This window comes from Capra hircus, chromosome 10, assembly GCF_001704415.2.
Source record: "Capra hircus breed San Clemente chromosome 10, ASM170441v1, whole genome shotgun sequence".
Taxonomy (NCBI): Eukaryota; Metazoa; Chordata; class Mammalia; order Artiodactyla; family Bovidae; genus Capra; species Capra hircus.
The window spans coordinates 22,128,180-22,140,761 of NC_030817.1; the positions used below are offsets into that span (position 1 = coordinate 22,128,180).

The window sequence follows — 12,582 nt, forward strand, 5'->3', positions numbered from 1 at the left end:
TGAGTGCTACAACTAAGACCCAGTACAGCCAAATAAGTTAAAAAGAAAAAGAAACCAAGAATAGAATTGAATATATTTAATCTGTAAACAGGGCTTCCCTGGTGGCTCAGAGGTTAAAGCGTCTGCCTCCAATGCGGGAGACCCAGGTTCAATCCCTGGGTCGGGAAGATCCCCTGGAGAAGGAAATGGTAACCCACTCCAGTATTCTTGCCTGGAGAATCCCATCGACGGAGGAGCCTGGTAGCCCACGGGGTCGCAAAGAGTCGGACACAACTGAGCGACTTCACTCACTCACTCACTCACTCACTCAGTCACTCAATCTGTAAACAAACCTTACTACAGATAACATTTGTTGTCTTCAGTTGCTAAGTCATATCCGACTATTTGCGACCCCATGGACTGCAGAACGCCAGGCTTCCCTGTCCTTCACTATCTCCCAGAGTTTGCCCAGACTAATATCCATTGAGTTGATGATGCTATGCAACCAACATACTCAATGTGAAAATGTTGAAAGCTGTCATTCTACGATAGGGAATGAATCAAGGATGCCTACTATCACCACTCATACTGAGTACTCTATTATGATCCTGGCCAGAACAGTAAGGCAGGAAAAAAAATACAAAGTGTAAGGACTGGAAAGAAAATTCTCTCTTCACAGATGACATAACAGTTTACACAGAAATCCAAAAGAATCTACAAGTAATTAGAATTAATAAGTGGGTTTAGTTAAGTTCTTTAATAAAATGACATTTCTATCTATCAGAAACAACATCTTTTAAGATTTCACTTGTAATAGAATTTATTAAATCTCATAAAACTACAAATACATTACTAAGAGAAGTTAATGATCAAAATAAATATTTTTATATTAGAAAACTCAATATTAGAATAAGGTCAATTCCTCATAAACTGATCTATTAGATCCAATGCAATCAAAATATCAAGAATTTTTCTTTGGGAGAGCTTAAAAAGTCGATTCTAAAATATTTAAGGAAATGCAAAGGACCGAGAATATCCAAGACCTTCTGGGAAAATACCAAGATAGAAAGTCTTGCTGGGGCTTCCTTGGAGGTCCAGTGGTTAAGACTCTGTGCTTCCACTGCAGGGGGGCACAGGTTCAATCTCTGGTCAGAGAACTTAAGGTCAGGCCAAAAAAGAGAGGAAGTTTGCTGTCACATCTATCAAGAGTCATTATGAAGCAACCATAACCAAGACAGTTTGTGACCACCGGTGGAAGAATAGAAAATTAGATTACTAGAGTGTCCAGAAATAGATCAACTCATATACAGATGCTTGTTTGATAGTAAAGTAGCATTGCACGGCAGTGAGAAAAATTATTATCTTTTCAACCAGTGGTGCTAGGACAACTGAATATCCATGAGGATAAAAAATGAAACTCAACTATACCTCACATCATACACACACACACACACACACACACACACACTCAATTCCAGATAGAGTATAAAATCTAAATATGCAAGGTTAAAACTATAAAACTCCAAGAAAATAATATAGGAGAGTATACTCATGACTAGAGAGATAAGGCTTGTTATACAGCACTATATAGATTTTCTGATCATCAAGCTTTAAGAGAATGTAAAGGCAATCCATAGAATGGGGGAAGACATTTATAACACAGTTAACTCACAAAGGGTTCATAACTATAATATAAAAGAATGCCTATAAATCAGTAAGAAAAAGAAAACTTGATTAAATAAAAAAAGGAGGGAAATGACTTAAACAGGTATTCCATTAAAAAAAGATATCCAAATGATCAATAGAAAGTTTTTAAAAAGATGCTCACTCTCAGGGCTAATCAGGGATATGCAAATTAAAATATTACTACACAATGAAATATTACTACACATCCATTAAAAGAGCTAAAATTTTAAAATCTGACAGTACCAGATGTGGACAAGGATATTGGACAAAGGCAATTTTCATACAGTCTTAGTGAGAAGTTAAATTTTTAGAACCACTTCTGAAAATGGCTGAAAACAACGGGTACATTCATTACTACGGATGACGGTAAACTAGTTAAAACCATCTTGGAATACAATTTAGCATTATTTATAAGAGTTAAAGATATACATAAAACTCCAAGACCCAGGACTCCACTCATAAATACTGTATACCCAAAAATAAGTGCATTTGTTCACTTCAGCATTCTTCGTAACAGCCCCGAACCGTGAACAACCCAAAAGTTCATCAACATTAAAATGGATGAATCAATCATGATACATTCACACAATGGACATATGGTAATGAAATCACAGTCACACACAACATGGATAAACATTACAAGCATAATTTTGGAACAAAGGAAGCCAGACACAAAATACATACTAGATATTTTCATTTACATTAAATTTTAAAAGCAGACAAAACTTAACTATAGTGTCTAGGGATGCATGTTTAAGTAGTAAAAGTATAAAGAAAGACAAGAAAGTAAATACCATAAAATCAAGATAACAGTAACCCTGGTGGGGGGGACAATGATTACAACGGGCCACAAGGGGAGCTTCTGGGGTGCTAGTAAATACTGTTTCTTGACCTAGTTTCCAGTTACACACTGTTCTCTTTAGATAAACTATCTAGCTATTATATTAATATTTTTGTTTCAGGCACTTTTCTTGATGTGTTTTATTTCACAATAAAAGTTTAAAAAAAGATTCAAGGAGTAAGTTAAATAGCAGATTAGACAAAATGAAAGAAATAAAAAGAGAACTGAAAAATAGACCTGAAGAAATTGTGCAGAATAAATCCAGAGATTAAGACATGTTTAATATAAAAGAGATTACAAGACACGTCAGAGAGCAAAAAAGTTCAGAATACAGCTGATCAAATTTCAACAAGAAAGAAGAGGTGAAAGAGGAGGGGTGAGAAGAGGAGGAAGAGAAGAAAAAACAGGGAAGGCAGCCTTCAAAGAGAATTCAGAACTGATGTACAACACCAGTCACTATATCCAGATATCTCTCTGAATCCCAAGCAGGAAATACAGAAAGACGACAACACTTAAGTCTCTCTTAGATTATTAGTGAATCTTCAGAATCAGCAATTCAAAAAGATCTTAAAAGTGTCTACAAAAAATCTGAGTACGTATAAAGAATCAACATTTAGACAGACAGTTACTTGCAACAGCAACAATGGAAGCCAGAAGACAGTGGAAAGTGACCTTGAAACTGATAAGCTGCTAAACTAGAATTTTGTATCCAGTGAAAATATCTTCAAAGATCAAAAGCAAAATAAGGACATTTTCAGAACAATGGGGTTCCTTGATGGCACAGACAGTAAAGAATCCACCTGCAATGCAAGAGGCCCAGGTTCAATCCCTGGGTCTGAAGATCCCTCGGAGAAGGGAATGGCAACCCACTCCAATATTCTTGCCTGGAGAATCCCAAGTTCAGAGGAGCCTGGGCGGGCTACAGTCTATGGGGTCGCAAAGAGTCAGATACGACTGAGCAACTAATACTTTCACAGAATAATAATTAATTTACTATCAGTGAGCCCTCAAAAAGTGAACTTCTAAACGACAGACTTAAAGAGGATGATGCCAGAAAGTTCTGAGATACAAGGAAAGATGAGCAAAGAAAAAGGTAAACACTGGTAAATCTAAACAAATACTGACTGTATAAAACAAGGACAAAAATAATAACTAAGCAAATACACAAAAGCAAACAAAAGAGAAAGGGAATCAGAGATGGAAGAATGGAAAGGAGGATGGATGAAGGTTTTTCTGTGGCAGCAATCAGGGAAATGCAATCACACCCGAAGGGAGGTGCGGCATCAGCGGAAGTTCAATACACTGAAAACTAAAATGAAGGGGGTTTTGGATTATTTGCCACTTTAACTTACTCTGCTATAGTAAACATATCGCTATTAAATCAATAGCTGCTACCAACTATTCACTTCATCCTACCCTATTGTTTCTGCAGTTATACTTCATTTGGTTGGAATAATCAAGGTGTTTGACAAATGAGATTTTTCCTAATCTACTAAAGCTCAATGTTTACTAATGCTTTCTTCTACTGCTGTTGGTGTAAACATTTCTAAAATAACATAGAAATATGTTAATATTTCTAAAATGACATAATTCTTATACACAATCAACTAAAAATCGCCAATCCTTTCCTGATGGCCCAAGGTCACTGACATAAACTACTACTCAACTATTGCTGATATAAAGAAATAACCTCAGTAGCTCTGTAAGGTCTTGTGTGAATACTAAGCTTTCCCCACAGCACCAGGTGTTCTCTTCTTGGTCATCACTGTATTGGCATCTTTAGTTCCTCCTACCAACCTGTGATCTGATTTGGTGGCAGCTATTACTTCCCTGGTGGCTCAGACGGTAAAGTGTCTGTGTACAATGCGGGAGACCTGGGTTTGATCCCTGGGTCGGGAACATCCCCCAGAGAAGGAAATGGCAATCCACTCCAGTACTATTGCCTTGCAAATCCCATGGACAGAGTAGCCAGGTAGGCTACAGTCCATGGGGTCGCAAAAGGTTGGATACGACTGAGCAACTTCACATTCTGCTTGGGGCCTCCTTTGATTACATTTCCTGGCTCCTAAAACTGTATTCCAGATATCCAGAACACAGAGATAACAGAATCTTGGCAAGGTATTATGCTGAATTAATAAGAGATGTGGAAAATTCTTAAAGAGATGGGAATACCAGACCACCTGACCTGCCTCCTGAGAAATCTGTATGCAGGTCAGGAAGCAGCAGTTAGAACCAGACGTGGAACAGACTGGTTCCAAATAGGAAAAGGAGTACATCAAGGCTGTACATTGTCACCCTGCTTATTAAACTTCTATGCAGAGTACATCATGAGAAATGCTGGGCTGGAGGAAGCACAAGCTGGAAATAACCTCAGATATGATGATGACACCACCCTTATGGTAGAAAGGGAAGAACTAAAGAGCCTCTTGATGAAAGTGAAAGCAGAGAGTGAAAAAGTTGGCTTAAAGCTCAACATTCAAAAAACTAAGGTCATGGCATCTGGTCCCATCACTTCATGGCAAATAGATGGGAAACAGTGGAAACAGTGACAGATTTTACTTTGGGGGGCTCCAAAATCAATGAAGATGGTGACTGCAGCCATTAAATTAAAAGGTGCTTACTCCTTGGAAGAAAAGTTATGACCAACCTAGACAGCATACTAAAAAGCAGAGACATCACTTTGCCAACAAAGGTCCGTCTAGTCAAGGCTATGGTTTTTCCAGTAGTTATGTATGGATGTGAGAGTTGGACTGTGAAGAAAGCTGAGTGCAGAAGAATTGATGCTTTTGAACTGTGGTGTTGGAGAAGACTTTGAGAGTCCCTTGGACTGCAAGGAGATCCAACCAGTCCATCCTAAAGGAAATCAGTCCTAAAGATTCATTGGAAGGACTGATGTTGAAGCTGAAACTCCAATACTTTGGCCACCTGATGTGAAGAGCTGACTCATTTTTGGAAAGACCCTGATGCTTGGAGGGATTGGGGGCAGGAGGAGAAGGGGACGACAGAGGATGAGATGGTTGGATGGCATCACTGACTCAATAGACGTGAGTTTGAGTAAACTCCAGGAGTTGGAGATGGACAGGGAGGCCTGGCGTTTTGTCCATGGGGTCTCAAAGAGTCGGACATGACTAAGCGACTGAACTGAACTGAATTAAGAACAAGCTAATTCTCCTTTAATCTTATCTTCTATTTGACTACTCAAGATCTCTGGAAAAGCAGAAAATACTTGTTTCAGTTTTGCTTTTTAACTTACCCACTCACAGTCGATTCCAAGCACTGGAAAATCTTCTATCTCACTCCTAAGTGAGGGCTCAATTTGATCCCACTCTGCCTCCTGAGACACAGTCATCACCTTTGCTCCGAGGATCCTCTCTTCCCATGAGGCTCTGGGGGCAATGGAGTGCGGCTGGTCCTCTCCTGGAGCGGGCAGCTCTCTCCCGCCTGGCACTTGCTGCTGCTGCGACAGCCGCCGCCGGGTCACCAGGCTCGATTTACTCCTCCGGCGCTGGAAGCCCTTCCATAGGACAAACCCTCCGACAGCCACACCAAGAAGGGTGGTCACTGTCAAGGCCACTAAGTGTTTAGACATCTTCAACTTTCCTGCTGTTTAGGAAAGCATATCACTAACCCCACAATCTGCAAAACAAATGGCAACACTATATTTACAAACAGAATTTGAAGCTACACAGAAACAAGTACCCCCTCCACCCCGCAAAAAAATAAAAAATTCCATTTACAATCCATGTAACCACAAACTTAAACAATGGCTACAAATTTCCACGTGAAACAGTGGTATTTTAATTCTTCCCCCCTTTGGTATGTCTTGTACTCTACTTCTGGGCTTCCCAGATGGCTCAGTGGTAAAGAATCCATCTGTCATTGCAGGAAAATGCAGGAGATGAGGGTTCAATCCCTGGGTAGGGAAGATAAGCTGGAGAAGGAAATGGCAACCCACTCTAGTATTCTTACCCGGAGAATCACATGGACAGAGGAGCCTGGAGGGCTACAGTCCACAGCGTCACAAAGGACTGAGCGATTGAGCACATATGCACGTACTCGTACCTATATCTCCATCCTCGTCCAAGGAAAAAACCCTGCCCTCTATCAGTTGCCCAGGGCTCTCTTAATCCTACAAAATCAAAATAGAAAAATCTAGACTCTTCCTTCCACTTGTTGATGTAATGTGAGTAAATTTTAGTTAATGGGTCTTCCTTGGGGTGTTTGTGCTTAAACCCTCAATTTCTAACAGTTGAACAGAAACATCTGCTTTGCAATTTGAAAAATCTAATCACCAGCGAGTTGGTGGGGAAACTTTTACTTTTTAGAAGGTGTGAGCTGTAGGGGATGGAACGCACAGGCCTGAGTAAATGTGGACTTTCTGTTGTTTCAGAAGTTCTCAGTAGTTCTCCCATAGAAACACACTCAATTACCGAGGTTAAACTAGGGCAACGCAAAAGAGAAGACGGACTAGAAGTGAAAAAGAGCAGAACTTAGAGAGCCAAGCTGCTAAGTCGCTTCAGTCGCGTCCGACTCTGTGGGACCCCAGAGACGGCAGCCCACCAGGCTCCCCCGTCCCTGGGATTCTCCAGGCAAGAACACTGGAGTGAGTTGCCATTTCCTTCTCCAATGCATGAAAGTGAAAAGTGAAAATGAAGTCGCTCAGTCGTGTCCGACTCCTAGGGACCCCATGGACTGCAGCCCACCAGGCTCCTCCATCCATGGGATTTTTCCAGGCAAGAGTACTGGAGTCAGGTGCCATTGCCTTCTCTGTGAGAGCAAAGAGGGGGCTGCAATTTGAAATATTCACAAGGTCAAAACAGGATAACATAAATAAGTGAAGCAAGCCAAGTGCAAGAAAAAATTGACACAGATGTCCTATTAAATATGTAGGCACTGTCTTCCTTTCTATCACAAAATAGTTTCTTCTACATTTTTCATATGTGAAATAAAATTCATTATTTTAGGGCAAGACAAGAAAAACAAAAAATTTTTTCTGTCCTTTGGCCTCCTCTCTCTTCCCACTGTGCACTATGTATCTGCATTATGCATTAACCTAAACTTCCCCATCGGCAGAAATACCTGCTCAGTCATAAAGAGCGATATTCCCCTAGCATCAATAAGGCAACTCCTCAGAGACAACATTCCTTCTTGATCTCACAAGGGGTCACATGGCACTTGGATCTCGGTAATATAAACGGGCAATAATACAACATCTGATGTACAGCCCTTGGTCCCAAAAATCTTTTATAACTGTGCCTTGACTTCTCAGTGATGGAACAATTCTCAGAGCTTTCTGAGATGTTCTCCCCAGGTTACCATCCTCCAATTTGGCTCAAATAAAATCTTCCATTTCTTCCTTGGATTAACTGATTAACTTTTTTACCGATATTTACAATATGGTTTTTGACCACCTAACTTTTTTTTCCTATTTTTGATAGAAAACATAGGTATATACTACTATTTCTGTACTATTTTTAAAACAACAGTTAAAGTGTAACAATAGGGAATGGCTATCCACTCCAGTATTCTTGTCTGGAGAATTCCAAGAACGGAGCCTGGCAGGCTATAGTCCCTGGGGTCGAAAGAGTAGGACACGGCTGAGTGACTAACACTTTCGCTTTCACAAGGGTAACCATAAATGGCAAGGGGCCTTTGGCCTCTAGTGGAGGGAAAAGGAGGGAGAGCAACCATCAAGCACCAGCTGCTGTGCTCTTCCTCACCTATTCGTGAAATAGCCCCAGTATGTTCAGATTATCCTGATGACTTAAGAGAAGGTGGATACCTGAATTTTATGTGAAATGTCGCCATTTTCAAGTGTCAGCAACAAATCTAGTTTCTGAAACACTGTGCCAGCGAAATAAAAAAGTTTGAGGTTTCAATAAATTTTAAAAATAATCTAAAATTTAAAACTATTTTGGGTTCTAGGGCTACACGTCTGTAGTCTCTGATCTAAAAATCTATACTGTTCAAAGACACAGCAATTTGCTAGACCCCACCTATACTTTTCAAATAGCCATGAATGGATGTGAGAGTTGGACCATAAAGAAGGCTGCTGTGCTTAGTCGCTCAGTCGTGTCCGACTCTGCAGACCCATGTACTATAGCCCATGAGGCTCCTCTGTTCATGGGGATTCTCCAAGACAAGAGTACTGGAGTGGGTTGCCCTGCCCCCCTCCAGGGGATCTTCCCAACCCAGGGATTGAACTCAGGTCTCCCGTATTGCAGACGATTCTTTACCTTCTGAGCCACCAAAGTAGCCCAAAGAAGGCTGAGCACCAAAGAACTGATCTTTTCAAATTGTGGTGCTGGAGAAGATTATTGAGAGTCCCTTGGACAGCAAGGAGATCAAACAAGTCAATCGCAAAGGAAATCAGGCCTGAACTGGAAGGTTTGATGCTGAAGCTGAAGCTTCAGTTCTTTGGCCACCTGATGCAAAGAGTCAACTCACTGGAAAAGACCCTGATGCTGGGAAAGATTGAGTCTGAGCAAACTCTAGGAGATAGTGAAGGACAGGGAAACCTGGACTGCTGCAGTCCATGGGATTGCAGAGTCGAAGAGGACTTAGCAACTGAACAACAATACTGCTCTGTGACTCTTGGTTTCCATTCACTGTGTACTTTATTTTGTTTCAGCCACACCACATGACTTTTGGGATCTCAGCTCCAGACCAGAGATTGAACCCGGGCCACCAAAGAAAGCCCAGGATCCTAGCCGAAAAGCCACCAAGGAACTCCCAATGTGTACTGTTTTTATCAATTTTTAAAAGTTTCAACTGTTGCAGGAAGGGGGACCCCCTTCCAGGGTCAGAAACTGGGCTCTTGTCTAACACTCGGAAATGAATTGTCCGAGGAGACACATGTGCTGACAAAGCAAGAGATTTTATTGGGAAAGGGCATCCGGGTGGAGAGCAGTAGGGTAAGGGAACCCAGGAGAACTGCTCTGCCGCATGGCTCACAATGTTGGGTTTTATGGTGACGGGATTAGTTTCTGGGTGGTCTTTGGCCAATCATTCTAATTCAGAGTCTTTCCTGGTGGTGCACGCATCACTCAGCCAAGATGGATGCTAGCAAGAGGGATTCTGGGAAGTGGACGGACACACGGTGTCTCCTTTCAACCTTTCCCGAACTCTTCCAGTTGGTAGTGGCTTATTAGTTCCGTATTCCTTATCAGGATTTCCTGTCATAAAACAACTCATGCAAATGGTTACTATGGTGCCTGGCCAGGGTGGGCGGTTTCAGTCAGTGTGCTTCCCCTAACACAACAACAAAATTTTTAAAAATACTTTAATATTTACAACAACTGATCCTTATGCCTACAGAGATATTTAGCACTGGAGAAAAAATGGAATCACAGTTATTACAGCACTAATGAAAACAATAAAATGGCTACGCTGCTCTTAAAGTACTTTTTTGCAGAAACTATGCTTCAGTATTCACGTGTATGTTCTCCAGTACTTTTCCTGAAGAAGAAATTGAAACTTAATGAGATTAAAGAAACTTGCATAGGAGATTTCTAGTTAAAATACTCTCAGAAGATTAAAAAAAACAACCCTTACCTTTCCCACTCTAAACAATACAAATTTTGGAGAAAATATTAAAGAGATAACAAAAGTTTAATACACAGTTAAACTTAAAAAGAAGACAGGTGTCAGAAATGGAAGAAGGGAACCTGCAGTGGGTAGGAGGGCAGAGACCAGAACACACAGCAGCCCCAATGCAGGGGTATAGCGCCAGCCCAGGGACAGAAGTCTAGGCCACAGGCCCAGAGCACAGCAGAGATGCAGGAAAGTGTTGCCTTGTTCAATAAAAGAGCCTCTAAGTGCTCACCCACCATGGCCCAGGTAAGTCACCCACCCAAGGGTGAGAATATGAACAGTTACTTGGAGATCGACCAGGATGGTAGAATAGAAAGACCCTGAGTTCACCTTCTCTCAGAAGCACACCAAAACCACACCTATCTACAGAACAACCATCTACGAAAAAAGACCAAAACCTCCTGAAAAGATCATCTACAGCTAAAAGACACAAAGAAGGAACCACAAGATGGGCAGGAGGGGCTGAGTCATGATATAAAGTCCGTACTCGCAGGTGGGCGACACAGAAACTGGAGAATAATTACACTGCAGAGGTTCTCCCACAGGAGTGAGAGTTCTGAGTCCCACACTGGGTTCCCCATCCCGGAGATCCTGCACCAGGAAGACTAGCCCCCAGACCACTTGGCTTTGAACGCCAGCAGGGCTTAATTTCGGGAGCCCCAAAGGATTGTGGGAAATACAGACTCCACTCTTGAATGACACACACAAGATCTTACAAGCACTGAGGCTCAGGCCAAAAGCTGTAATTTGATAGGAGACTGGGTCAGACCTACCTGCTGGCTTTGGAGAGGTTGGGGGTGGCTGCGGCTGGCAACAGTTACATTTGGGAGCTCTATCAGTCACATAAGCCCCTGCAGATCTTTGTTCCTCCCTCTAGCTCATTAGCGCCTGTGGCCCTACCCAATAGCTTGTAGGCACCAATGTTGGGATGCCTCAGGCCAAACAACTAACTGGGTGGTAACACAGCCCCACCCATAAGCTGTCAGGCTGCCTAAAGACTTCCTGAGCCCACAGCCCCCTCCAGACACTCAGAGGCAACTAAGAATTTGCATATGTGCTCAGTGGCTTCAGTCATGTCTGATTCTGTGACTCTATGGACTGTAACTCAACAGGCTCCTCTGACCATGGAATTCTCCACACAAGAATACTGGAATGGGTTGCCACAGCCTCCTCCAGGGTATCTTCCCACCCCAGGAATCAAACCTGCATCTGTTAAGTCTCCTGCACTGTCAGGCAAGTTCTTTACCACTAGTACCACTTGGGAAGCCCAAGAGTTTGCACGCCCCAACTAAAGGTCAAGCATGCCACAACGAAGAAGACTGAAGAGCCCACGTGCCACAACTAAGATCTGGCACAGCCAAATAAATAAAAATATTTAAAAATTAATTTTAAAAATATCTTTTAAAAACCTTCATTCCCTGAAAAGGGTGGGGGTGGGGTGCTTCCCTAGTGGTCCATGGTTAAGAGTCTGCCTACCAATGCAGGAGACACGGGTTCGATCCTTGCTCCAGGAAGATTCTACATGCTGCAGGGCAACTAAGCTGGTGTGCCACAGCTACTGAGCCTGCGTGCCTAGAGCCCATGGTCTGCAATAAGAGGCCACTGGAATGAGAAGCCCAGGCACCACAATGAAGAGTAGCCCCTGCTCACCACAATCAGAGAAAGCCTCAGCAACGAAGACCCAGTAGAGCCAAAAATAAATAGGTAAAAATAAATAAATCTGGAAAAAAAAGAACTACCATACGACCCAGCAATTCCACTCCTGAGTGTATACTCCCAAAAAACTAAAACACTAATTTGAAAAGATACATGTATCCCAATGGTCAGGGAAGCAGTATTTATAATAGCCAAGACATGGAAGCAACCTAAATGTCCATCACTAGACAAATGGATAAAGATGGGGTATATATACATAATGGAGTATTATTTGGCCATAAGAAAGAATAAAATAATGCCACTTGCAACAACATGGATGGACCTGGAGATTACCATACTAAGTGAAGTCAGACAGAGAAAGACAAATATCATATGATATCACTTAAATGTGAAATCTAAAAAAATGAAACAAGTGAACTTATTGGCAAAACAGGAACAGACCCACAAAGAAAACAAACATGATTACCAAAAAGGAGGGGGAGCAGGGATAAAACAGGAGTTTGGGATTAATATACACACATTGCTGCTGCTGCTGCTAAGTTGCTTCAATCATGTCTGACTCTGTGTGACCCCACAGACAGCAGCCCACAAGGCTCCTCTGTCTCTGGGATTCTCCAGGCAAGAACACTAGAGTGGGTTGCCATTTCCTTCTCCAATGCATGAAAGTAATAAGCGAAAGTGAAGTCGCTCAGTGTTGCCCGACTCTTAGCGACCCCATGGACTGCAGCCTACCAGGCTCCTCCGTCCATGGGATTTTCCAGGCAAGAGTACTGGAGTGGGGTGCCATTGCCTTCTCCGATACACACATTACTATACATAAAATAGAT

At 42.0% G+C, this 12,582-nt stretch overlaps 1 protein-coding gene across 2 annotated transcripts in view; it reads right to left on the minus strand.

The window, feature by feature from the left end:
• EXD2 (exonuclease 3'-5' domain containing 2) overlaps positions 1-12,582 on the minus strand; it is a 57,421-nt gene that overhangs the window by 27,564 nt on the left and 17,275 nt on the right. For both annotated transcript variants that reach the window (XM_005686013.2, XM_013967252.2), the window contains exon 2: positions 5,760-6,142. In XM_005686013.2, coding sequence (XP_005686070.1) covers positions 5,760-6,095 — 336 coding nt within the window. In that variant the 5' untranslated portion in view covers positions 6,096-6,142. The remainder of the gene's footprint in view (positions 1-5,759; positions 6,143-12,582) is intronic.